Here is a 26,993-nt window from a genome sequence, read left to right as displayed (position 1 = left end):
TGGAATGAGGCTTCTAGTAGCGGGGATAATTACTCTGAGAATTTCCTCAAATGAAGAAAAAAATCTTTACACAAAATATACTTTCATCAAACACAAGTTAACTGAGCCCAATATATAAATAGAAGAAATATAACATGGAATTAAATTAGAATATTGAATAATTCAAAACCAGAATCTTCTCAATAAGGGCTTAGATACAAAGCGTATAAAGTACTGATATACTGTTCTCTACGATACAATTCCCAAAGTTGTATTTCTACAGTATACTATTCAGTTTGGTAGGACTTTCAGAGTAACCCTCAAATATGGTTTGAATTAAATGTTATTTAATACTTTAACACAATTACATTCTTGTTAAAACCAACAGAGTGAAATGGGATCTGAGCAAAAGTCTTAAATGTATTAAAATCAAAACTGTTGATGTACTTTGATGGACCAGACCAGTGCTTTTATACTCTGCTGTTATGGTAGAAATTGACAAATTGACATTCTTTTCCTTTTATGCTTTTTTCTTTTTTTTTTTTAATGCTATCCTAATTATTCTTTCAAAATATGTTGATGTATTACATCACAGAATGACTCTCATACCTGCAGGATAGTTTGCAGTGTAGACACAAAGCAAATGCAGAGCAATTTCCATTGAGGAGTCATCTATTAAAAACCATGGCCATAGCAAATTCAGAACAGGAACAAGATGAACTTTGAGTGCTGCCATCTATGAGAACATGAGGAAGAATGAAAACTACTATATTATTAAATACTTTGAAGTATAAACAAAGTGAGAAAAGCATTCTTTTTATCTTGTTGAGTCCCATTAGTTTGGTTTAAAGGACTGAACAGAGAGAAGCAAAACCCCACAACATTAATGAAAGATCCATGATTCCAACAAGACATTTATAGCATTTATATTGTTCAGTTGTTCATACTTCAACTTCTTCAGTGAATACCTTGAAATTATTTTTACTGATATATATGCTTACAGTTTATAAACCATATAGTATTATAGCATCTCTTAGTATTAAAATATTTTGGCAGCAAGTTCTCAGGTATATATCCATATTTTTGTTTCAGTTCAGCTTCGTAATATATGGTTACTGAATATTATTTGCTAGCAATTAAATTTAGTGCTCTGGAGAATTACATCAGTAAGCCAAACTTGTCTAGAACCACTGTAAAATGTTTTAATTACTGAGAGACATGCAGATAAAAGTAAAGATTTATTCACTCCAGCTGTGATTGTTGAAGAGCTACCTATTCTACAGTTTTATTCTACTCCAGTTAAACTAACTGGAACTCAAAAAGCATGGAAATAGAAGAATGCAGTTCTACAGAGCAAATAATAGAAAACTTCAATTATTAACAACGTCCTTTCCTTCAAGAAAATGTCTCTGCAGATTCTTGACGAAAACAGGAAAAATGCTCAACAATAATCTCATCTATTTTTTTTCCTTTGTGTAAAGGTAAAGTTCTTGATTCTAGAAAGGAAAAGCTGCATCAGTGTAGCCAAAGCACTGATATATGGGAACCTTAGGGATAAGCAAATGTCTGATGCAGGCCCATAATTTACATGGTGTTCTGTATACAAAAAGGGGACTAACACATGCCTTCAAGAGGGGCACTTCTGGAAGGAATTACTTACTTTGCATTCTTCATTCTGAAAGAGGCAGTTTCTAAGGAGCTGCATAGCACATCTTAACTGCTTGTTAAGGCTATCCTCCTATTTAGAGAAAAATACTTGAAGATCACCAACACAAACAGAATTCATTTTGTGCAATGAAGGAAACATATTTCAATGGAGCAGTGCAAATCTAAGGTATCAATGTTCAGGTCACATATCTTCCACAGAGTTTCGTTCTGATTTCAGGTCAGATTAATCTCAGCTATCTTAAAACACTTATACTAAAGACATTTACAGCAAGTTACTTGGACACCTCCTCCTGTCTCTTTATAACTCACATTAATTCTAGGGGAACTGACCAGGCCAAATGCAGAGATCTGTAATGTAGAGCTCCATTTCTGTTACAACTAATGTAGAATTGGAGGGAATGCTTTCTGTGTTCGATTTGTTCCATCCTAAAGAAGACATCTAAAAAAAAAGTCAGATGAATCACTTCCTAAAAGAACCTATTTTTCTTCCCTAAACAAGATAAAACAAGGATAAAAACAAGGATAAACCAACTCTATCTTGCAGATCTCTGTATTTGGTCAGACCAACACATCCTTATATTCCCTCTGCCTTAGCTCCCTATCCTTAACACAGGAAAGTTTCCAACCTGATAAGAACAGTACAAAGATAAATACAGACCTTTGGACAGTGACGTACTATACAGACATTCAAGTATTCAAGTGAACAAAATATCTATCCTCATGGTACTGCTCTGACACTAAAAGACTAATGATGGCTGACCTCTAACTTCTACAAGGCTGATACACAAAACCACTTCTGAAAGATGATCTAATTCCAGTAAGCTTGTTCAATCCAGAAGACTATTTCTGTTTTATTAAGTATAAAGGAAAGAAGAGGTAAAGTAGGATTCATGCTTAGTCTCCAATATGGTGAAGAAACTGCTTACTTATAAATCATACCACGTAAAATTGTTGACAGTCAAAACAAAAGAAATATATACGTCATCATTATAAACACATTTATGAGTGGTGTGTCTCATTTTTAAATAAACAAGATGCTAATTCAAAAAATTCCTTCAAGAACATAACTCTGGGTGTGAGAGCAAGTTGATGAAATAATCAAGTTTGCAAAAGCTCCATACTCAGGGACTCTTAAAGAAGCCCTATTATCCAGAACCACCACAAGTTGTCATTTACTCTGACTCACCTGTGACAGCTACCAACAGTATCCATGTCAATGAAAAAAAAAAAAGGGGCTGAGAAGTGCCATATTATGTCAGGGTGGGTTTTGTTTGTTTGGCTAGTTGTTTTTGTTTGTTTGTTTTTTTGTGTTACCTTTTTTCTCTGTGCTTTCCCAGGCTTTAGAGAATCCAAATTCAGCTGTGCATGAATATGTTTCATCTGTTCTATACAATTGTCAATCAGGTCAACTGGAAGACAAAAATCATTAATATTTAGAAGATCATTCATAATCAAAGGAATTCAAAATACCCTTTAAAATATGAAGTTTCAAAACTATTGAAAAGAAAACAATAATAAAAAACTAAGAGGATGGGTTACTAACAACATCTGGCAATATGACAATGGCCATTATGGAACATAAAATATCTTGCTTGCAATGATCTTGATTGCTGTTACCCTCCTGAATTGAAATTTAAGGATTCAGTTCTACAAATTCTGTAACTTATAGTATATTATCTTTATATCAGAAAATAACTACTACAGTTTCTGAGATGGATTGTGTCTAGTAGAATGATCTCAAGAACCAAAAATATATTTAGGTCCTCTTGCAACACATTCCTGTGAGAGGAATGTCCAAAGGAGGGACTGATAAAATGGAAGGGGGAGGGTGATTTTTGATGAATTCTTTTTATGATCTTTTTCAAAATACTCCTAGCTCTGTATTAGTTACAAGTCACTGAAACAAGACAGACAGTTGTCAAAGATGGAGACTGTTAGGCTAGCATATGAAAATGAATTGGGAAGAAGAGGATAACAGATCAATTCTTCAGCTTATTTTCAACAATGCTGCACAGAAGACTAAAATTTCAAAAGGTTAGGGCATGCATTTATCTCACTTAAGTCTTTCCCCACCACAGTAGATTTGCTATATCCAAGGTGAGACAAAGAAAAGCACATGTTCAATTGACTCCAAGTGAAAAATGTTAATTTATTAGCATCTAGAGTTCCTTAAGTTATTTCAAGATCGTTACATCATGGGATAATTCACGTTGGACAGGATAGCCTCCAGAGGTCATGTAGACCAACATCCTGATCAAAGCACAATCAGCTCTATCAAACAAGGTTTACTTGGCCCCTCATTCAGTAAGCTCTTGAAAATCTTTAAGGACAGAGGCTATGTAATATCTCTGGGCAACCTGTTCCACTACTTGACTGCCCTCAAACTGAAAAATTTGCTTTATGGACAGTCTGAATCTCTTTCATTTCAATTTACGCCCATTATCTCTCATCTTTCAATACCATGCACTACTGTGGAAATCTGTCTTCTTCACAACCTCATACATACTACTGGCAGGTTGCTATTAGGTCCCCCTCACAGCCTCATTTTGTCCAGGTTTAACAAAGCCAATTGCCTCAGTCTCTCCTCCGAGGCTCCAGACCCAGACCACCTTGGTGGCCACCTACTGAATTTGCTCCAGTTTGATGATATCTTTCTTGTACTGGGAAAAATCTGGATACATTATTCCTGATTTGGCCTAGCAAGTGCTAAGTAGAGGGAGATAATACTTTCCCTTAATTTACTCTCTGTGCTCCTGCTACTGCAGCTCAAGATGCTATGCTGTCAGTCTTCTCACATTCAACTTGCTGCCTACCAAGATCTCAAGGTCCTTTTCAGTTGCCCAGTCAAGCTGTACTGTTGCTGCCCTCTGGGTGCAGGACTTTGCATTTGTAAATTTAAAAGAAGTCCTTAAGACATCTTCTTTAAATATAAGCTAAGCTAAGCTATTTCAGTACAATCTAGGTTTAAAGGACCAACAAACCAACAGAGAGATAGAAGTAACTAGAAAGCACCCAGGACAAAATACACACTTGTGCTGATCAAGAGATATTAAATGTACGGTACAAAAGAAATGCAAATTAACTGATCTCCCCTGCATTCTGGTAGACTCAAAAAGTCTCTTTTTAGAGGTGTTTGTTTTATGACTGTAAAAACCTTAGGCATGGAAGATGTTGCACTGCAAGAGAAGGTTCTATTTAAACTGCAAAATGGGAAGAAAGAAACAAAGAGGCACAAAAGAATGAAACCGAAAAAGTATTTTGTTGTCTAGGTATGGACAGAACTGAGAACACAGGGCATGCCTTCACCAACAAACCTCTATTGGCATAAAGTTAAATAAGAAATGGAAGAATTCTTTAAGACACTCCTAGTGTGAAGACACCTCCAGTTTTGAATGGATGGATATGCTGCTAGCTGTAAAAGCTCACAGCACTTCTCATTCTAACATATAACAATTTTTTAACCATGAATTTTTGGACTGGACAAAACAAAATATTATCTGTAGCTGAAAGTTTTAATTATTAATAAAATTTCTCCATTAAAATATACAAAAAATTTCTCTGAAAACTAGGTCTTTTATTTTGACAAAGGACATTATAATTTAAAAACTGAGAAATTTTATTTATAAAGCATTTAACACACATTTTTAAATGCTTACCTTCTAAAGCACATTTCTGGGCGTTTTTACTGACAGCCAACAGAGACAGCAATGCACTTACAGCAACTTCCTTCAGCACATCTTTTGAAGATTTCCTTTCACAGACCTACAAATAAAGCAATTTCATCACCATAATGAAAAAGTGATCACATTAAAAGTAGTATTCATAACATAAATATGTTACCAGAGTCTATATGCTCATTCTGATGATTCACCACTATATTCCTATCTGGAATTCTCCCTTCTCTACATTCATGTTTATAGTTTATTTACATTGAAGTGTTTCATTATTTTCTCTACGTAAAAGAGATGAGAGAGTGATGGAAAGGGAAAATATTTCTGAGCCCACTCCTTTTATTCTTTTCTTAACATGCTACTTTCCTAAAGCCTCGATACTGGCATTCCACAGACCATTTCTAATATTCAGGAATACTATTACAGACAACTTACTGACATACTTCAGTGCAATTTGACTTCCCTTCAACAGAATGAGAAGGAACATTACATATCAGTGAAATTAAAGTAAAAATATCATTGACCCAGATAATTTTAAAATACTCTTCCAACAGGATAAAAATGGCAGCTTATTTTTGTACCCCTTATCTTTGTGATTACCTTGCATTTCTAATAATGTAAATATAAACTCTATACTTTCAAAGGAATATATTTGTAGTCATATAACAAGAGATTTAAAAAGACTGAGAGCTGTCTGTGCTTTATATATTATTTACTGGAGAATTTTATCTGTCTAGCAATTTTCCCCAAAAATATGTTTCCCATGTAAATGAAAATGGTATATACTGTAATCAGAAGAATATAGTAAAGTTGGAACTGATGCTGGATTATGGCAAAGGAAAAATATATTTTGAAGTCAGCCTAAAATGCAGCATCCAAATAAAAGCTTACTTCAGACAGAAATCTTGTAAGTACCTAGCCATAGGACTACCTAAATTTTACACTGCTACACGTACATCACATATTCAACCTCTTATTAGCCTCTGTCCTCTAACTAGTAATTGCCTAATATATTTGTCAAATTTTAAGATGCAATAAAATATCAGTGTTTTCCCTAGAGTTATCACTTACTGATGTGTTCAGTGCCACCACAGAACTAAAAATGTCAAGAGATAAGGACTAGTATGTTAATGACTTGAAAAAGAAGACATTTCAATATAGACAACTGACAGAAAATTAGATCAACAAAGCATGGACATGGGACTTCTGTGATTTAGTCATTCAGAACCTTTCAGCCTGTTAAATTGCTATTTCTTTATATATATGTTTAAATGAATATTATAATCATTAAGTAAAAATGAAACAAAACAAAAATAAAACAACAAAACGTATTTCCCCATCAGTCTCTTGGGTGTTTTCCTTTGATTAAAATACTATGTGGTTGGTTAGAACTGATTAAATAACTATGCTTGGTTGTACTACATTTGTGTGTATATACATGTATACGTACGTTTATTTATATTTTTTAAGTTTCCATTTTGTCTATTTTCTAAATTTTACCCTAAAATCTAGCAAAAAGTCCATCCTTTTTTGAAGCATATTCTTTTTTTTTTTATTTTCCTTACTCTGCAATTAAGATTTGCAGATTTTAATAAAAAGGATAATTTATGTCAATCATAGGGAACACAAATAATTAATAATTAATTGATGACTACCTACTAGATGAGTGGAAAAAACAGCTATATGTAAACTCATAACACCTTCAAATAGCACATCCTGTGGTTTTAGCTTATTAATATTACGGCATTACGCTTAAAAATTCCCATTCACATCCTTTTTTATGTTAGTTAATTATTTGCTTGAGTGCTTCTCTTTGACCATATTTACCGTCACTGATTATATTAATAGCTTACTTTACATACTATAGCCTCCTATTTCAACTGTTTCTCAATGACCACCATGTGAAAAATAAACGAGTAAATGTAACTAAAATGTATATTCTCTGCTCTTCAGAAAACTGAAGCTGCTTCTTTCCTAATTCTGTTCTTTTTGAGGATCATAGCAGATATATACCCCTTCATGTAATATAAGAATGGGTTATCTTTTCAGCTCTTATTTGAGGTTATTCTACAAGAATTCAGCAACCATAGGAAGAGAGCAGATGAGATGATACTAAGACAGCATTATATTGGTCATACTATGTATCATAAACACATATCAATTGATACATACTCAACACACAATATTTTACATAGCAAAATAGGTCTAAACGTGATGATAAAAAAAAGTTAAGAAAGTGACTCCAGAACACTAGAAATTGAGAGTTACGTTAGGTTTTATGAAACTTGTGTCTTGTAGTCAAACACTACTGAACTATATAAAATAAATAAATAAATAAATAAATAATAAATAAAAAGCATTGATAAATGGAAGTGTTTCAGTTTCAGCAAATGTTTTAGTATGTTTACTCATGGATCAATGTTATTGTTACAGTGACAAACTGCACATATTTTAAAGGACAATGAGTACAGAGACAGAATTGATGATGTGAGGGAAGATGGACATAAATTTCATATACAACTTGTGTTATTGCTAAGTAATGGAAGATTTTAATTTTTACCTCCATTTATTTACAGACTGTTATTTTGGGCAGTACAAAAAAAGTATAAATAAAAATAATGAGATTACTGTAGGAAAGAGAATATTCAGAATGAGTATCTTAAAAAACATCTTGTCACCAATATATATTATGCTAGGCAACAAGTTCCTGAGAGACTTAATGAAAATATGCTACCCGGACGACTTAAAACTAGTTTGGAAAAATACAGTAATATTAAGTGTATTTAAGCACAATATTGCTCTTACATTATCTGGGAATGAACTGAAGGGCTTACTGGTTCATTCTGATTCACAATTTTTACAAAGAGTTTGTTAAGAACAATGATGCTGTGATTTACAATGGGGATAATTACAGCTTGAACCTTAAAATCTCATTTAATTTTCGGAAGAACAGGAAGATAGAACACCATATCAGTATTTGATCAGATATATTCTATACAAGAAATATCATCTTCCCTACATAAGACTTCATCCCATCCTGTTGTTGCATAAAAGTAATGGCCAAAGAACTTCCTAGGAGTGGTTTCTTTGCAATTTCTCTAACTTATTACATGAATTTCAAAAATGAGTGTAATAGATATCTCAGGTGAAAGTTGTCTCAGTTCATAACTGGAATCAACTGATTTTTCATTAGACAACAACATTCCTTTAACAAAGTACAAAAAAGCAAAAATATATCCCACAATCACATTATTAAACTTTAAATACCTGAATAATTAATTCAGTAAGTTGAATTACTGATGTTTGACATCCTCCAACGTGATCTAAAAGAAAGCTAACAGTTGAGTTCTGACATATACTCTGTTTATCTTGGAGCTGTCGTCTTCCTTCCTCACTCAAAAGGACAGAGAGGAACTGTAAACTAGCCATAAATAAAGCAGGATATGTGGTTGACAGATGAACACAATCACAAATGGTATCTGAAAGGTTAAATAAAAAAAGATTTTTATATTTCATTCTAAGTAACACTTAAATGCTTCAGAACTCAGAAACTTATCAAAGAAAGTACTAGCCAAGAAGCTGCTATATTAGTGTACTACATAAGGAATTCTACAAATTCTACGTATTTTGACAGTAAGTCTTTTTGATACTAAGTCTAAGAAAAAAGTTTGCTCTAGTAGTTTGAATGAATTAATCGTCCTGCATTAACTGGATTATAAAGTTAAAAAAAAAAAAAAGCAATTGCCATTTGCTAAGCCATTTGTTTTACAATTTTCTGAACTCTCCTCATTTTATTCAAAAGCTTACATTATAGTACTGACAGTACTCATCAGCTGCTTTATGTGAAATTGGATTTGAGTTTACCCCCATCATTTAACATACACCTGGTAGAAATCACAAGCTTGAATGATGCTCATACTTGGGTTTCTCTAAACATATTAGAGAATCTTGGTGACCTTGGAGTCCTCACTAAGCAAGTAATTAACAGAGGAATAATTAAAAAAAAAAAAAAGAAAAATACCCACCCACAAACCACATGTATAATAATCTTGAATTGCTGTATCCCTTAGTTTATTTTAAAACTTTTTGCTTTCCTTTTGTGTAAGATAAAACAAAAATACATACACAGGGAAAATAAAAAAGTGCTAATGGATCATTTCAGGCTCTATTTGCTGTAACCAGTTGAGATTTACAGCTAGAATTACTACCCCACATATAAAAACAAGATTTGTGAATTTATATTGCAGTTCAAAAATTAATCTGATGGTATAAGGAAGAGATAAAAAAGTTCATTTGAAAAAGTCAGTCAAACTTTCTGTGTACATTTATGTTTGTAATTTTGGATATACCATTGACAATCATTTAGTAGCATCTAAAGAGGTATGCCTCTTCTATTTATTTAATTATTTTATTAGTTACCAGGTTAAAACTCATCCAGAAATAGTTATTACCAATTATGGCTGTACAGTGATTTGCAAGAGCTGCTGTCACAAATGGAAAAGATATTTGGCTATTCTTCCACAATAATGTAGTTAGAAGGTTGAAGAGGTCTACCCATGTGTCACGAAGTACAGATGTTAACTCAGTATCTGCAAAGATAATACAGAAAAATCAAATTATTTACACATGCATACAAATCTGGATAGCTGAAGTGACAACTTTAAATGATACTTAAATAAAGACCTGCTGCTATTTGGCTATACTGGAAACAAAGTTCTTTATTTACCTAGCCCATCTTTACAGCGAATGGAGAGAATAGCGAAGGTATTTCCCAAGAGAGGTTTCAACAGTTCATCCTGGATTACAAGCTGAGAGTCCACTAGTAAACATGACTTCAGAAGCCTGGACACAGATGATAAGTATTGAAGTAGCAATAGTACCTGTTAAATATTTTTAAAATATATGAAATAAAAGCCATACATTTGCACCTTCCGTATTTTTTAATACATTAACTCAATTGATTTATAACTTTTTGAATGAATATATACCACTTGAAAGAAAAAATAGGATGCAAACTAAAAATTGTTCTCCTAATATGTACTGTAGTAGATGAAACAAAATTCCTAGTCTTGAAACATGTGTGTAATCAACTTTCTAGTGACAAAGAATAAACTTCCCTGTGAGAAAGTCATGACTTTCATCATGTGTACAGCATGATATTCTCTTGAAGCTCATAAACAAAAACATTAGAATGGTCAATAATATTGACAAATATATGTATATTTCCTGAAAACAGAAACTCAGTTTGAAGCTTAAAAAAATAATAATTTTTTGCAGGAACACTTTTCAGTATATCTGCACTATATCTGCCAGGAACACTTTTTCTTAATGACACGGGTATCTGCCTTTGAACTAAATATTTTGCTAAGTTAAATTTGAGACAAAAGTAGTTCTGTAAGCAACAACCCTTATACATTTTGCATACATCAGAATTAGTTGAGAACTATGCAAGTGTCTGCAGGACTGGAGCCAAAGCAAAGCTGCCAGATTTGTCACAGAAAATAAGTGTCAGTAACTGCATCTGTCTCACACTTCAATTCTGTACAAAGAAATTCTATTACACATTTATTGTAACTGCTCAATTCAATGTGTTTTAAAAATACAAAATTGGTTTTCAGTTGTTTGATGGTTATAGGTATTGTTCTAATACAGAAATTATTTTTTCTATGCTGAACATAGTACTGTTTATTTTCTCTTAAACCTTTTCAAAAACACAGATTCATATGAATATAGCCTATGGCAATATGTCTGGCATATGTTAAGAAATACAGATAACAAACATAACTAATTTCATAATTAAAAAAATAGTAACAAGTACATCTCTAACCTGAGCTTTTACGTGTTCTGTATGACATGGATGACCCAGTGGAGCTTTCAATTCCAAGATATATCTCTCAACCAGATTAGCACTTACAAGACTAAAATAAAATCAAGTAAGCTGGTTAGAAATATACTTAAGTAATTAAACATCCTACTAACTTAACACTCTACATCTGAGAACATTTTAAACAGAGCAAAAATAAATTATGTATTTTCTTAAAATAGTCTTCTTTTTAAATATATCTAGTGCAATAGCAACCGTTGTAGCATTAAGCTGTTCCAGAATAGCTAGCATAAATTCCTATTGCTATTATTTCACTGGTTAAAATTCTTTACATTTGATTGCTTATTTTCTTTCTTGTGTAACAATAAACAGCTCTGTAATAGTATAAACTGTATTCAAACAAGATTTTTCCTTAATTGTCATATGAAGATCAACTGCAAAAGCTCTTTAAAGACTTTAAAAAAAATATGCTGCACTTTAGGATTTCCAAGCACTGTCTGCAGATGAAAGAATTTATTATGATGCAAGTAAAAACATGGAATACAATCTGAAGGCTATTTAGCAGATGTTCCTTATTTAAAAAAATAGAAACAAAAATAAAAATAAAACAAGCGAACAAAAATATCCCACTACAGTCTCTGATCTTTCCCAAAGCTGTCAAGCATTGCTTACGCTCTTTTAGTGCGACAGACCTTGGCTCACCCTCAAAATATAGTTTTATTCAATTAAAACTAGAAAATCATAAAATTAATCAAAATGATCTGCAATTCTGTCAGATCAATATTCAATATGCTCTGACTACATCAAATACCACTGTGTTAAAAAGAGAAAAAAAAGGTGACTCAATGGTCATCTAGACCAAACATCACATGACCAGTACACAGTAGTCCTGCAGAAACTACACACCACAAATGGTATCACCAATATGACTACCTCTCCTATGAAAAAAAAATCCAAATTCTTGCATTGGTTGTATGTCAAAAAAAAAAAAAAAAACACTCCAGAAGCAAGAATTGATCAATAACTTTAACAATTTTGCCATAACCATAGATCTCATTTCAAACTTTTCACCGCTATTACATTACTACACTTTGTAGTTCAGCAGTTATTGATCTCACACCTGCTGAGAGCTGTTAGCAAATGTACTTGTTGAAGAGCAATTCCAGTATCTTTTGGTGTAACAATCATCAGATTATGCAGAAGGCTGCAAACAGCTGACAAAAGTGCAGGTGTGACTACAGCACATTGTTTAGACGTAACAGATGTGACAGAATCATGTTGACTTGGAGATGCTGTTGTGGTAGTATCACTTCGACCTAAAAGGTGTTTAAACAAAACAAACAAACAAAAGATACAAAATGATGTAGAGTAGTTACAGAAAATAACTTGATTTCTATTTTTCAGAAAATATCCAGGTTTCTTTTACACTTAGAACAGTATATTTTGGAGCGGAAAAAACATCAAATACAGGAAAGTGTTATTTAAAATAGCTCTGAAACAAAATGTTCTTTGTACAGAGCACCAATAATTGTAAAAGATAAATGCTAACTTTGGAATTATACAAATTTTGTTTTCAATTCTTTCCTTAACAATGTTTTTAAAATCTATCTATATATTATATATATCTTATTATATACATAAGCTTATTTACATTATATACATTTTATCACTTTACAACTATATTTAAACACACAAAGCTTTTTTCTGTGTGTACGCACATGCATGTTATGTATATGACAGCTTTATCAAAATCAAATGTTTTAAAAGGGTGACTGTAAGACAGTCTACTTCTGTCAAATCTAAGTCACCCTATTTCCTTTTAAAGATGGTATTTCATGCTTGTCTTCTAATATAACCATTAGAAACATCAATGGTGTATGTTCCAGTAATACACAAGCTTTATACTTATTTACAAATACTGGAATATTGGTAGGCTAAGCAGCAATCATTATGTATTAAAACTCAAAGTTTCACTCACCTTGTGCCGTAAGCCGACTAACTGCAGTTTCAGGAATGAAATTGGTTGAATTTGTTGGGACTGTTGACTGAAGCTCAGTAACACTTTCCAGTGACTGTGATGCAGATAGAATCTAGAAAGCCATAAAAAGGAAACTAGTTGATTCCAGCTTTGATAGAGCAGACTTCCATTTACATTTTGCTTATACAAAGAAACAGAAGTTTTAAAAATTGATCACGGTCAAAATATATTTGATTACAGTTTTACATATATATATGTATTTATATATATATAAATGTATTAATATACACCAAAAAATCTATATTTATATGCATCCAATGATTGAAACTATTGAAAGATAAGCAATTCAAACAGCCTGTAATGTTTCAGTTAAAAACTGATCAATGTCCATGGTAGTGGAAATTTCTCCTCTTCATCTCTTTCTTTTTTCCCCATCCATATAAGTGATTCAACCTATATTTGCATCAAAATAAATAAATAAATAAATAAAGGGTGGGGAAAAGGAAATCAGAAATTATTCTTCCTACCCATTGTATTCTTGCAGCTAGGTTACTTCTTTCCAGGTTTGGCTTTGATTTTCTAGAAGCACTTTGAGCTACTGGAACTCTCTACATAGTATTTTCTCATTCTTTGGAAGGTTTAACCCCATTGCCCCATGCACCATCACTGCCAAATGTTGTCAGGCTTCTACAGGGCTTTGAGCAAACTGCTCTTGGCAGAGAGGGGTGGAACTAGATGGCTTTTAAGGTCCCTTCCAATCCAAACCATTCTATAATTCTATCAGCACATTTTTTTACTTGAGACCACAGTCCCTGTCTGAGCAAAAGGTAGCTAGCTACCTCCATGTTACAGCTCTGTTCTCTCCCCCATTTTTCTCTGTCCTACTACAGTCCATCCTACAGTCTCAAATATTTCTCAGTGTAACACTGTGACACTGAAGCTACAGTAAGATTTGTGATGCATGTCTGAAAACCATGATTTACATATATTTGGGGGACTAGGACTTGCCTGGCAGAGTATTTTTCTTGTTAGCAAAAAGCAGTACCAAATTGCACCAACCAATTCAAATTCAAACTTTGTTTAGATATACAACTAAAGAGCATTATTTGCCACTTGAAATGAATTATTTAAAGCTTCATAACTGCAGATTTAAATCATTCTTGAGAATGATTATTATATTAAATCAATCCACCTTGACTTGTTACAATTTCTGCATGCATTTAGCACTGCAATTGCAAGTATTCTAATAAATGACAAATCTTTCTTGAAAAGTACAAATGCCAACAGTCCACTTCTGCAACATGTAAAACCCTGAAAAAAGTTACTACTATATAGAGTCATCTTAAAGGTATTATTATGAACTCATAAAGGCCTTCACATGTTAATAAATAACATCACCTACATTGCACAATAAATTCTTTTTGCATCTTGCAAAATTGTCTGAACACTTTCAGCAAACTTTTTTAACCTCTAGGATACAAATCCTGCTGGCACTGCTTTAGAAGGCATGTAGTGACTAATTCTCTTTTCAAAGCTTTAAATCACTTAACTGTACAGCTCTCTGGCAATCACAGATTCAGAAAATAAAGTATACTTTTTTTTATAAAATAGGAAGATTTCATAGAAAAGATTGGCCGTAACTTGGCTATCTGGGAAATGTTTGTATCTGCACCACAGCTCAAGTTTTTAAGTAACTGTTCAATCTGCAAAGCAGCCCTGGCCAAAAAACATCCCTAGTGTGAAATACGTTGGTATGTCCATGCTGACTGGTGTTCTCAACCAATCATACATACTAAACATAAAACAAACATACTAGTTAAAGCAAGTTTTCTGTAATAACAACTTGAATTAATGTTTAAACTATACATTTTATAGAAGTCAAAGACGTATTATTTTCTCAGAATCAGACTGCTTGCAACATCCACAGTACAGTTTACAGAAAAATAAATTTGACAAAATTCACTGTAATTCACTGAGACCTTAAAGACACTAAATACAGCATGTATCAATGTACAAGCAATCCAGCTCTCCTGCTGTCTTTTATGTGACCTTGAATCATTTATTTCATTCCCACACTGCCATTCTTCACTCTATAAAATGTGCAAAATTGTACTTATAGCCTCTGCAAGACCTTTGACAGACCATTTTATAGACTAAAGTAAAATAATAATAATAATTTCTGTTATTTAGTGTATTTGTTTTTCAATTTTCACATTTTTAATTTTTGCAGATTTGAGGAAAAACATTAGGGATAAGGAAAAACAATGAGTCCAAAAAAAATTCAGATACTATTTTGACTTAGGGTCACGTGAACACTGTGTGAAGTCAGACTTTGGTAGTGGATAGCTTAGATTATATTAAAACTGAAAACAGAAAACTAATACTGTCTTTTTGTTTATGTCAGAACTGTTTTCAAATATATTAAAAAAAAATAATAATAAAAATAATTCTTTTCTGTTCATAGAATTTATAGAATAATAATAGCCCTTTTGTTTTCATACAATTCAAGCAAGCTGGCTTCCATAAAAATCTTCTGGATGTGGCTTATTGAAACAAAAAACAGTTTTATCTTCCTAAACTAGCATTTATGCAATGAATATAGACATAATTAAAAGATTTTTTCTTTAAAATTTATTAAATATCAGAAACGATCTTCCAGAATAAATATTTTTACTTGTTTTGATAGCTGGTAACTCTCAATTACTTGTGGCTGTTGTCACCAAATCTGTATCATACACGAACGCTTTTCCCTGCAACAGAACCTGAAGACTCCCTTTCAACTACGATAGGGAAAGCTTGCCATCTAGTGGGCTTGGAATGATTATGTGCTCCTGGTACCATCAACAGAAGAAACTTCTTTAAACTTTTGGTAATGACTTCATAAATATGTTTCTTTTCCTCATTTATCAAAATGGAAAGCTTTAGGCCAATCTGTAGGAAGGTAAAATCTGAAGTTTTAGAAATAAACTGCAAGTGCCTTATTTCAAATCATGTTATTTTAAAGAAATATTTCTGACCTTTACTAGACAGACACTTCATAGCCATTAACTGTGCTCTGAAATTCAGTTTATATTTAGCCTCAGTTCCCTTCCTCTGTCTTTCCTCTCTCTTCAACTGGCATTGAAATACGAGACCTCTGCAACTCTTATCTATCCAGCATGTCAATGCTTTTTTTTATAGGCAAGAAACAGTCTACACAAACGAGTTTACAGCTGTTAAAAAGTTGACAGTGTTAATGAATGTGTAGGACAAATGGAAATAAAATCACTTTCCATCTTGACAGTCAAGTAATCCTACTAAATGTAAAGTCTACAACATCTGGAGGACTAATACAAATTACTATACCTCAATATGCTTTCAGATTTGTATAATTAGTTGGAACTACAGAACAAAGCCTTTACATTAATCTATGATGCTACTTTACACATATAAATTAAAATACATTAATTTGACCTAGTAGATTCCAAGTTTTTTTTTTTTTTCTTAAGCCATGAAGCTGCACTAGCTTGTTGTAATGAACTAACTCTTCATGAGAACTCAAGCACAACTTCAAGTAGATCAAATATTAGGAAGAATTGCTGAAATTTAACTTTCACCTCAGGTAAAAACAAATGAACAAAAACTTAAATTTGTTCAACTTTAATAAGAAAGTAACACCCTATTCATTAAAAAAAGGAAGCAACTGTTTGTAAATAGCGTGAGATTCCTATTAAAATGTTTTTTTCCTTTAAGTAGCATTCATCTAAGATGAAGCAGCATGTATTTCCTGATTTACATGGAGTTTCATTTATTTTAGTTTCAAATACTCAACTTTGAGTATTTGTGTTTAAAATGACCCAAAGGTATTTGTGATTTTTTTATTATTATTATTATTATTGTGGTTTTTTATAAGACAAATGAAAAGCAGGTTCACTAAAAAATTTCTAAATCCGAAAGAGATGATTTAGCTTAACACTCAGATATATTTTTCCTAAGTATTAAAAATATAGTAGAATTGCTGTTCATAAATCCATTTATAATAGAGTCAAACAAGAAGGAAAAATGTTAATTATGAAACATTTTGAGACAAAAAGTTGCAGTACTGGCTTTTCTGTATTTTCTTTTTTGATCCCCTTCCACAGTAAAATTAGGCATAGCAGTTTGAGTCAATGATACAGTATCCTGGTGTGTTTTATAAGTATTTGTTATATCTGTACATTTGCGTAACAGAAAAACGTCTGGGCAATTAGTTCAAAAGTAATTACTTTCAAAGTAAAGACACAGCCCTAACATTCTTTAACTGGGAAACTTACAAGTGCCCTAGGCTAATAATACATTGTTAAGAAAAAAAAAGAAAAAAGCTCAATCAAATGAAAACTATGCTAAAACTATGTATATGGAATTTTTTATATCCAAAATAAGCACCTATGAATATAGCAAAACAGAAACCATATAGGTGTCCTAAGTGCTGAGTTTCAGCTGTAGTATTTAATAGATCAGGACCATGTCAACTGAAATATGAAGCAGTGAACATGAATATGACCTATAATGCTCTTAATGTAAATGTTTTCTTTCATACAAGGAATTAGTGGAAAACAAACCTAGAGATAATGCTATTGTTATTGCATTAGTAATGGTCCTACCTTGTGGGGTTTTTTTGTTTTTGTTTTTTTTTTTTTACAATGACTTTCAAAGAAACCTACACTTAGCTGTGACAGCTTTGAAAGATGTAACATTATGGCTTTCATATTACATTATGAAATAATGGTTATTCATATATCAGAAACTTTCAAAGAAAATATAAAAATAGATTATATGTCAAAAATTTCTGGGAGTTATGCTAGAGTCTTTGAAAAGATATGATTTTTATTAGGTAATTAATGAATGTTATAGAAGCTTCCCCCACAGCCTCATCTAGTATTGCCAATCCATTCTGGAACTGGAAGAATGTATTTAATTTTCTCCTTTTGCATTTGCCATTTTGAAAATAGCATATGTTTACAGTATTTCACTGCAGAAGCCATCCTAGCCAGAAACAAACTTTTCAAACAGAAACCTGTTTTCTAATATTGTTCTTTTCTATCTTGAGTCTTGTGAACGCTTGTGGCACTTTCAAGTTTTATAAACACATTTTCAGAATCCAGTGTTCATTATTATATTGTATATAATTTTAGCACAATACACCCCTGTTGTTTTGATTGATCCAGTTCTATAGTTGTATTACATAAATATAGGTTCATTCTGAAAGGACAGTTTGGATATAAGCAGAAGTGGCAACTACAAACAGAGATGATTGCATTTTGTCAATAAAGCCAACTACAGAGTGAGTAATCTCTAGAGAGTACATCTTTGTGGGAGAAGCTATAGAATTTTAGCACTGTCCTATGCATTTAGCTAGACAAGCCATTTTAAAGTTTTACTCAGCATACTCAGCTAATTTACAGTAAATTTCAATTTTTATTTTTTTTTTTTCATTTCAGTTTACTTTAAGCTTTTTTTTTTTTAAGCACTTAGTACTTATTTTCTTCACAGCATCTCACTAACAATGGTGCATTAAAAATAAAGAGATTACTCTGGACATTACCATAGTTTCTGATGTTGACTGAGAATGTGAAGATTGGCTTTGACTGGCAGGAACCTTCCAAAGATTAAGAGAATCATCCAAATCTGTGTAGGAAAAATGGGGGGGGGGGGGGGGGGGGAGACAATTATCTGAATCAAACAGATTTTTCTTTTTTTATTACTACAATACCAGGAGAGAGCAAAACTAGCTTTTCAAAGCTTTGTTTCATAAAACAAAAAAGTAGACAGTCATACTTCTGAAAGTCTCAAAATATTTAATATGTTTGTATACGTTGTACGGCTCAACTATTATCCAGCAAATCCCTTGAATAAACAGAAATTAAATAGAATACAATATTCAGCTATGACATAAAATACCATGGAAAAAACTATACTTAGCTCAAATTGCAGTTACATAGCCTTTGATCATTTGAAATAGTTCAGATTTAGTTTTATTTAAAATATAATAGGATAAAAGTACTGATACTGTGGTCTCACAATACAAACATAATGAACTGACGTCCTCATCTTCAATAAAGCTTCAAGGTTATAACTTAAGAGAAGCAGTTTCAGGAGAACCCATATCCATAAATATAATGAAAGCAGAATTAACTTGTAAATGTGTTTCAGAACAAAAAGTGATGAAACCTTTATAGCTCAAACCTGTTAATAATAGGCTTTCAGTTTTTTATATGTAGAAAAAATAAGTAAGTCAAACAGTATGGCACTAGACTACACAGATTCCAAATCCCCAAACCATAAAAGTGGAGGTCCTATAAATATCTTAGCTAATTACTAAGCTGAGATAATTATTTTTAATGTAACTTTATTGATGAGGTTTTTTAAGTTGCTGAATAACGTGAAGAAAATACATCAGGAAGAAAACCTACAAAAACAGTTTCAGGAAGATAAACCAAAGGGAGATCTATTAAGAAATGACAAGGGACCTAATATAAAAAGCAGCAACAGGTCATTATAGATGAACATAATTGTGAAGGTATGAATGGAGCACTTATAAGCCTTTCAAGCACAATTGTTTTAGAGACAGAGAAAACATTGTCCTGTCCTCCCTTTCTTTTTCAAATAAAGCTTATGTTTCCTATTCCTGAAATCTCATAGATAAAAGACAGAAGATTCTTCCTCCTCACTTCAAAGCTGCCAGAACAGCATTCTGTTGGCTTTACTCTTCAAAAAACACAAAACAATATCTCAACTGCTCACTGAAATGTTCTACGGTCCTGGAGAATTAGTTGATCTTAGATATGATATTGCATCAGCTCATTGACAGAAAAAGCAATTGGGCCCAAACAAATGGAACAATGGAGGACAATGTATTGGACAGAAAAAAAAAACAAAAAACAAAAAACATTTATGACTGTCCCCTTCCCTCCCCCTCCCCCCGCCCTGCTGCCCAAACAAGAGAAAAAGGAGAAAAACAACACAGGAAAAAAAAGAAAAAAGAGGGACAGGAAGGAGGGGAAGAGAGAGACATGAGGTGGGGGAGACATGGAGTGGGAAGAAAGTGCCACAGGGAAAGACAGAAGGGAGAGCACAGCACAAGGGAAAAAAAAAAAAGAGGAAGAGAAAAAAAGGGGGAGAGACAAAGAGCGAGAGAGAGTCACAGGGAGGGGGGTGAGGCACAGAGACAAAGAAAGCCACAGAAGAAACTAAAAAATGAAGTGCTTTTATGACTAGAATTTTGTATATTGCTGAGGTACATCTCTGGTAACTGAGTAGGTTAACCACAAACATATAAATTCTATTTCCTTTCAGTGTGTCTGTCATAAAGTCATAACTTAGTAGGGAAAACAGCATTCCTCTTCTGTTCATGCTTCTGTAACGTAAGCTGCAAAGATGCAAAACCTACAAGAACTGCTCAAATTGTAACCTTAAAAGATGCAAACAGAATCTTAGATACACAAAAAAAGAAAAAACAAAATAATGATTCTATTAATTTTCCTCCCCTCAGTTTTCACTAGCTGAGCTTTCTCAAGAATTTCCTAACTTTCTAAACTTAAGATAATACTACATATCTGGACAAGAATGTGGGTTCCACCACGCATCATAGAAAGAGACTTAGAAAATGATTAGTCAATATAAGTGTTAGATCTCTGGTATTTCAAAGGTATGCAGATTAAAAAATCTAACCAACCAATCTGAATATTTGATCAATCTCTGAACTAAATTATGTCTGAATGTCTTAGAACACTGATAACTTCAGCATTTTGGAAGCCACTCCTAATCATGCATCTTTGAAGCTGTAAAAAATACACACATTAGGAAACAGAAGTAGGAGATGTAGACTGTTTCTAAAACTGTAAGTATTTCTTTTTCCTGAACTTTCATCATACTTGTCTGTTAAAGTTGCAAGCATAAAAAGTATTTTAACCCCAACATTTCACAAGAAAACTTGCTGTAGAAACAATTACACCTTTTTACACCTTTAAAATTATAACTTTTTGAAGATGTAACAGTTCAGACCTTTGTCTGAGATATGCCGAATTATTTACTCTTAGATATTTAGACCCATACTGAACTTGAAAACATTTAAATTCATGGCTTACATATTCAATTTTGAGCTTCATTTTTAATAAGATTTACTTGAGGTAAGTTACTCTAAACTAGACATTACTTCAGTAGGTTAAAAACGCAAGATTACATTAGCATAACTTACCAGTTATACCACTTTTTTCAATAATGTGGTTGTCTTCCCTGGAAGAATTTAAATCAAACATATAACAACCTAGGTAACAGCGTTTCACCATCTGATTCAAATGTTCGTAAAATTGACAGTGATACAAAAGAGCGTTAAGTGCAGGTTTTCCTGTCTGGGAGAGGCCGGATTCTTCATCATGTACACAGGGGCCCTGAAGACATGAAATTCACAAAGATAATTATTTTATGTAAAAGATTCCTTTAAAGAAAACTGTCAAAAACAAACAAAACAAAACACAACTCTAAGCCTAATACTGTTTGTGTGTATATGCATAGCTTTTTACAGACTAACAGATTCTAGAAGTCAGATTTAGATTTTATTAAGACTAAATCAAAGTTACAAAAACAGTAATGATTTAGTAAAATGGAAGTATTTATTTAACTCCTGAGAAATTTATAACAGCTAAATAGAAAGCCATGGAAAGCTATAACCTGTGGGATTTAAGACTTTACAACTCTAATTTCTCATTTAATCCTACTTACATATAAGTATATTGCTATTATATTATCTACCCATATCAATCTATTATGACAAAAGATTTATTTAAAAAATTTTTAAAAAATGAAAGAAATTCTCTTTGAAGAATGTTTTTCAGACATATTTTTAAACACTGACTCAAGGGAAAACATTGTAGAGAACTGAATTTATACCTAGAAAGAAATACCTTAGTTGTTTGTTTTCCACATCAACAGTTTGATTTGCCTGTTTATATTACAGTATTTTTCCAGTGTTTTCTACGGTAATAGAAGAAAACAAAAAATCCCTATTAAGCTATCACCTGTTTTAGAATGACCATAAAATTAGAAATGTTAATTGGCAAAAGAACTCAAAGTGAGAAAAAAAAATTACATTCTGTGAGTTTTAGAAGGGATCTTGCAGAACTTTAATTAAGAAACTTGTTTAAATTATCAGAAAAATAATGCTAGTTAGAAACTTTCCTTTGTAGTCAGCAGATAGCAGAGGAACATAACCAACAAATAAGTCATTTGAAAGACACTATTTACCCCCAAGAGGCTCCACCAGTCCCTCCATTTACACTGAATATAAGCCTTATTTCCAAGAAAAAAAAAAAAGATCAAATAGAAGGTGTAAAACTATTTTGTATGACAGGGTAAGTTATAGCCAGAGCTCTGACTGGTTACTGCTAATTATTTTCTATGATCCTATATAAACAGATTATTTCACTATTTGCCTTTTATGCTAATTAAAGAATTATATATGACAAATAGTTTGAAGAAGAATGTGTTATTTCATGAAAATTGCTCATAAATTATAAAACTGTAGTCATTTCACTATCAGCAATATACTTGGACTGTATCAACAATGACAAATGCATTCTTTGGAAATTCTGTTAAATTTAGTCAAAATCTTGCTACCCATAACTGTCTTTACCAGTTTAAAAACCTATACCATTCACTTTATTGCACAGTGGGTGTACTGAAAGAGTCATTCATCAGTTACTTTCACAACGTGGTTTGACTTAAGCAATCTTCAGAAAATGTAGTACATTGCAGTCCTAGAATACTTTATACAGGTTGACTTATTACAAATTTTCTCCTACGGCCACTCTTTAAAGTAATGTAGCAAAATGAACTACTACAAAACAAATCAACCAAGTAACTGCAACACTATAGACATTTATGTGAAGATACTGGCCTACAAGCTCCAGCAACAGCCTTTTCTTTTCCAACACTATTTTCATTAAATGATGAATAATAATGTTCTACTTTGGCTCTGGTACATTATAGCTACTGTTCACCCAGATCCACTTAATTGGTCTCCTTTGAACTTGCTTGCATTAAGGTCTACAGGCAAATTATCTTATCCAGTGTGACGAAAAAAAAGTAACTGAACTACAGAATTTTATCCTGGTGGTATCTTACAACTTTAATTGCTGTTTATATTTTCAACACTTTTAATTTACCAGTTACCATAAAGTGTTGTTTTATAATATCTTTCAGCATGAACACTTATTAAGAGATGAGCAATTTCCATTAAACTGCACTTAACAAGAATTGACTCAACACTCACATTAATTGCACTGGCATTCATCCAGAATTCTGCAACTGGATTCAATTTCTGTCACCTCACCATAGTCATTGAAATATTAAAAAAGAATAAAAAGCAACTTTCAATTCAGTTTATATTGACAAGTTATAATAGCTGCACCTTGCAAATCCCCTGCTACTAAATAATTATTATTCATATTGGTAAAATATTAATTTTTAAGTAATCAAAGACTGAAACAAGCCAGAGATTACAGATTACTTGAACATATTCCTTTATAATCAGATGTAAAGAAAAGATGTCTGGGGGACAAGAGGCTGGAGAGCAGTCCCACGGAAATTAATCTGGGAGTTCTGGCTGACAGAAAGTTGAATGTAAGTCAAGTGTGCCCTGGCAGCCAAAAGGGCCAACCATATCCTAGGGGTGCATCAAGCACAGCATTGCTAGCCAGTTCAGGGAAGTGATCATCACTACTCTGCTCCGCGCTGGTGCAGCCTCACCTCAAGTACTGTGTAGTTTTGGGCACCACAATACAACAAGAACATAAAACTTATTAAGACTATAAAAACTATTAGGACTATAAAACTATTACAGAGGTGTCCAAAGGAGGGCTACAAAGATGGTGAAGGGTATAGAAGGGAAGATGTAGGAGAAGCAGCTAAGGTCACTTTGTTTGTTCAGCCTGGAAAAGAGGAGACTGAGCGGAGGCCTCAAGGCAACCTACCACTTCCTGATCTATTCTATTGGTGGTCAGAGACAGGACCTGAGGGATGGTCATGAAGCTGCACCAGCAGAGGTCCATGTCAGATATTAGGAAAAGGTTCTTCACTGAAAGGGTGGTTGGACATTGGAACAGGCTCCCCAGGGATGTAGTCATGGCAACATGACTGCTGGAGTTCAAGAAGCATTTGGACAACGCTCTCAGACATATGGTTTGACTTTTGGGTGGTCCTGTGTGGAGACAGGAGTTGGCCTTGATGATCCTCGTGGGTCCCTTCCAACTATGAATTGAATGTGAATTCTATGATTCCCTTCCATATGAATTCTATCATAGACTATACTGAGCTGGAAGGGACCCACAAGGATCATCAAGTATTTGAAAATACTCGTCACCCAACTGGACACAGCCCTGAGCAACGTGCTGTAGCTCATCCTACTTTTCAGCAAGGGTGTATGTTCTTAAACAGATTAAATTACAGCAAACTGCTAGCAGCTTCATCTTTCTTTGGGACATATTGTTTCTTGCCACTCATATTTCTTTCAAAACATTTTATAAACACTACGTTTTCAGAATTTCTTCTTCCTCACACACCTCAAATCATGTTCCATTCTGAGCACGGGCAGAAAAAAAAAGACCAATTTCTATTTTAAAACATTAGTGACACTATGTAAGCAAGTAAGTTTCCTAGCAGATTAAAGACATTATATAAGATACTGTACATACATGATCTAAGATACTAAACAATCTAACTTCAGCTGTTTTCTTGAACTTGCTGGAAGTTGGAAGAAGTTTGTCTACTCATGTATTTCTTTCCAAAACATCACCTCAGACATTAAATACAGGTATAGTGCATTAGGTTTTTATGACAAATAATGCATCTCTGTGAAAGTATGAACTTTCTCATCAATAGTTACTCACTTGCCAAACACAGTCTTTCACATCTTCAGTAGGAATTGGAATCACAAGAAGATTTTGTAGAATAAAAGCAGCCTAAAAGAAATGAAATCATCAATACTGCAGTCTAGTCATCACAGTTCAATAAAATACGTCAGATTGAACAGCACAGTTTCTATATTATTCCATCGCTTTAGACATATATAAGAAAAAAATTTTCCATATTCATGTTGGAAAAAAAAATTAAGACAGCAGAATGACACAAAAAACATACCTCCCTGCGTACCATGCTACATTCAGATTGGTCCAGAAGGATGTTTATCACTGTTCCCCATAGCCCTCCTGAAATGTTCTGGCAACTTTCTGCTAAAGCAATACATCCTACTTCAAGAGATGTAAGAGCTGATCCTATTCCAAGTGCTGTGAATCTGACCTAGTACATATAAGTACAATATAAATGTGACGTTTCTTACAGTAATATTAAACATGTCTTTTAAATTATTATTATATCAACTGAATCTGTGGCTTAGAAGGAACTTATTCAAAAATAAGTATTCAGCATTTAAAAGTAGTTCTGATTAAAAAAATCATACAATTCAACAGATTTGCATCAAATACATTTGCTCTAAACTTGTAGTACAGGTACCTGCTTCTGCTTTGGAGCTAAACAAGAGCAACATTGATGAAAACTGCTTATGAATCACTATCATGAGTGACTAATGAGAGGACAGAAGACTGAAGATAAAGCAAAGGATTTCACAGAAAACGTTTATATGGAAATACTGCCTCTACTTTATTGCTATTGTTATTTAGGATATAGCTAGTAACATTTAAAATAATACAAAACAGTAGTTTCAATATTGAATAAATTAATCAAACAAAAAAGTTGTAAATACTTAGATGTCAAAATAAGATTACATTACATTAACTAACCTCAGGGTCTCTATCTACCCATAAAGGAACCAGCCATGCCAGACCTAGGTGAGAAGGAAGTTGGTCTTCACTGTTATCATAAGGCAAAGACCAAAGAGATACCCAGTCCTGATCAGAAAACAGAGAAAGTACGGAATTATTTTATAAATCTTTTAATGCTATGCCAGTCTACCAACTGAGCCTAAGTTATCAATTGCATACTAAACCACTTTAAATGCACACAACACTGATATTCCAGGAAAAAAGATTTTGATTCTGCCTCTATAAATATGCATTTAACTTGTTGACTTCACCTATTGAATAAAATTAAATTTGTGACTACTTCTTCATAGGATTAGGATAGCAGTGCTAAAGACAGAATAAATATTTCACTTGAATTTTACATGTATTACTCCTTGCATTTTTTATTTTTGCTCATTATAAACACTTTTTTTTTTTTGTAATCATAGGTGTGCAGGAAATTGCCAAATAAGAACATGCAATTATTTCTTTCTTTGATCATAATTTATTCTTTTCCTTTGTGCACTTGCCATATGATTAAATAAAGTTATGCAGACTACCATGTATTACCTATCTGCAGATTCCATGAAATCATACTTGACTTTGCAAACTCAGTTTCTTACTTCATATCAAAAAATCCATACAAGCAAAGTGCTTTGATTAGCACTTAAGTTTAGCATAAAACTGCACAATGCATTAAGTTCATAATGAACCACGATACCTAAAATTTTATAGATCCGTCCTCTGGCCATCTCATATCTGTATATTTTTATACAGTAGATGACAATGTTGGATGCTTCTCTTGGAGGAGTGTATTTTGCATGGATCTTCAATACATACAATATTAATAACAGTAAGCATAGTCTCTTACAATATTTGAATTTGAATGGGGAGGAGCATTAAAATACAAAATGAAATACAAAATATACGTCAGGTCAGCAAAGTATGATCATAAAGCAATAACAAAGCAAATAAGGAAACAAAACATTGCATACTAAGTACATGGTCTATTTCTCAGTACTTCTACAAACACCTGATAGTCATTTCTGTCCATCAGTATG

The 26,993-nt window shown here is 32.8% G+C and overlaps 1 protein-coding gene across 4 annotated transcripts in view; it reads right to left on the bottom strand.

The window, feature by feature from the left end:
• Nucleotides 1-26,993, bottom strand: part of RTTN (rotatin) — an 88,441-nt gene that overhangs the window by 6,793 nt on the left and 54,655 nt on the right. For all 4 annotated transcript variants that reach the window (XR_010829590.1, XM_066992741.1, XM_048080882.2 and 1 more), the window contains 15 exons: nucleotides 25,933-26,040; nucleotides 25,274-25,432; nucleotides 25,024-25,095; nucleotides 21,336-21,528; nucleotides 18,684-18,766; nucleotides 13,121-13,232; nucleotides 12,263-12,458; nucleotides 11,146-11,236; nucleotides 10,045-10,198; nucleotides 9,770-9,907; nucleotides 8,586-8,797; nucleotides 5,304-5,409; nucleotides 2,962-3,056; nucleotides 1,640-1,717; nucleotides 589-715 (listed from right to left, as the gene is read on the bottom strand). Coding sequence is in view for 3 of the 4 variants with exons in the window: in XM_066992741.1 (XP_066848842.1) it covers nucleotides 589-715; nucleotides 1,640-1,717; nucleotides 2,962-3,056; nucleotides 5,304-5,409; nucleotides 8,586-8,797; nucleotides 9,770-9,907; nucleotides 10,045-10,198; nucleotides 11,146-11,236; nucleotides 12,263-12,458; nucleotides 13,121-13,232; nucleotides 18,684-18,766; nucleotides 21,336-21,528; nucleotides 25,024-25,095; nucleotides 25,274-25,432; nucleotides 25,933-26,040 (1,924 nt within the window). In the remaining variant the exon portion in view is untranslated. The remainder of the gene's footprint in view (nucleotides 1-588; nucleotides 716-1,639; nucleotides 1,718-2,961; nucleotides 3,057-5,303; nucleotides 5,410-8,585; nucleotides 8,798-9,769; nucleotides 9,908-10,044; nucleotides 10,199-11,145; nucleotides 11,237-12,262; nucleotides 12,459-13,120; nucleotides 13,233-18,683; nucleotides 18,767-21,335; nucleotides 21,529-25,023; nucleotides 25,096-25,273; nucleotides 25,433-25,932; nucleotides 26,041-26,993) is intronic.

This window comes from Anser cygnoides, chromosome 2, assembly GCF_040182565.1.
Source record: "Anser cygnoides isolate HZ-2024a breed goose chromosome 2, Taihu_goose_T2T_genome, whole genome shotgun sequence".
In the NCBI taxonomy this organism is placed as follows: domain Eukaryota; kingdom Metazoa; phylum Chordata; class Aves; order Anseriformes; family Anatidae; genus Anser; species Anser cygnoides.
Note: the sequence above shows the minus strand (reverse complement) of the source record. Positions and strands in the feature narration are given on the sequence as shown.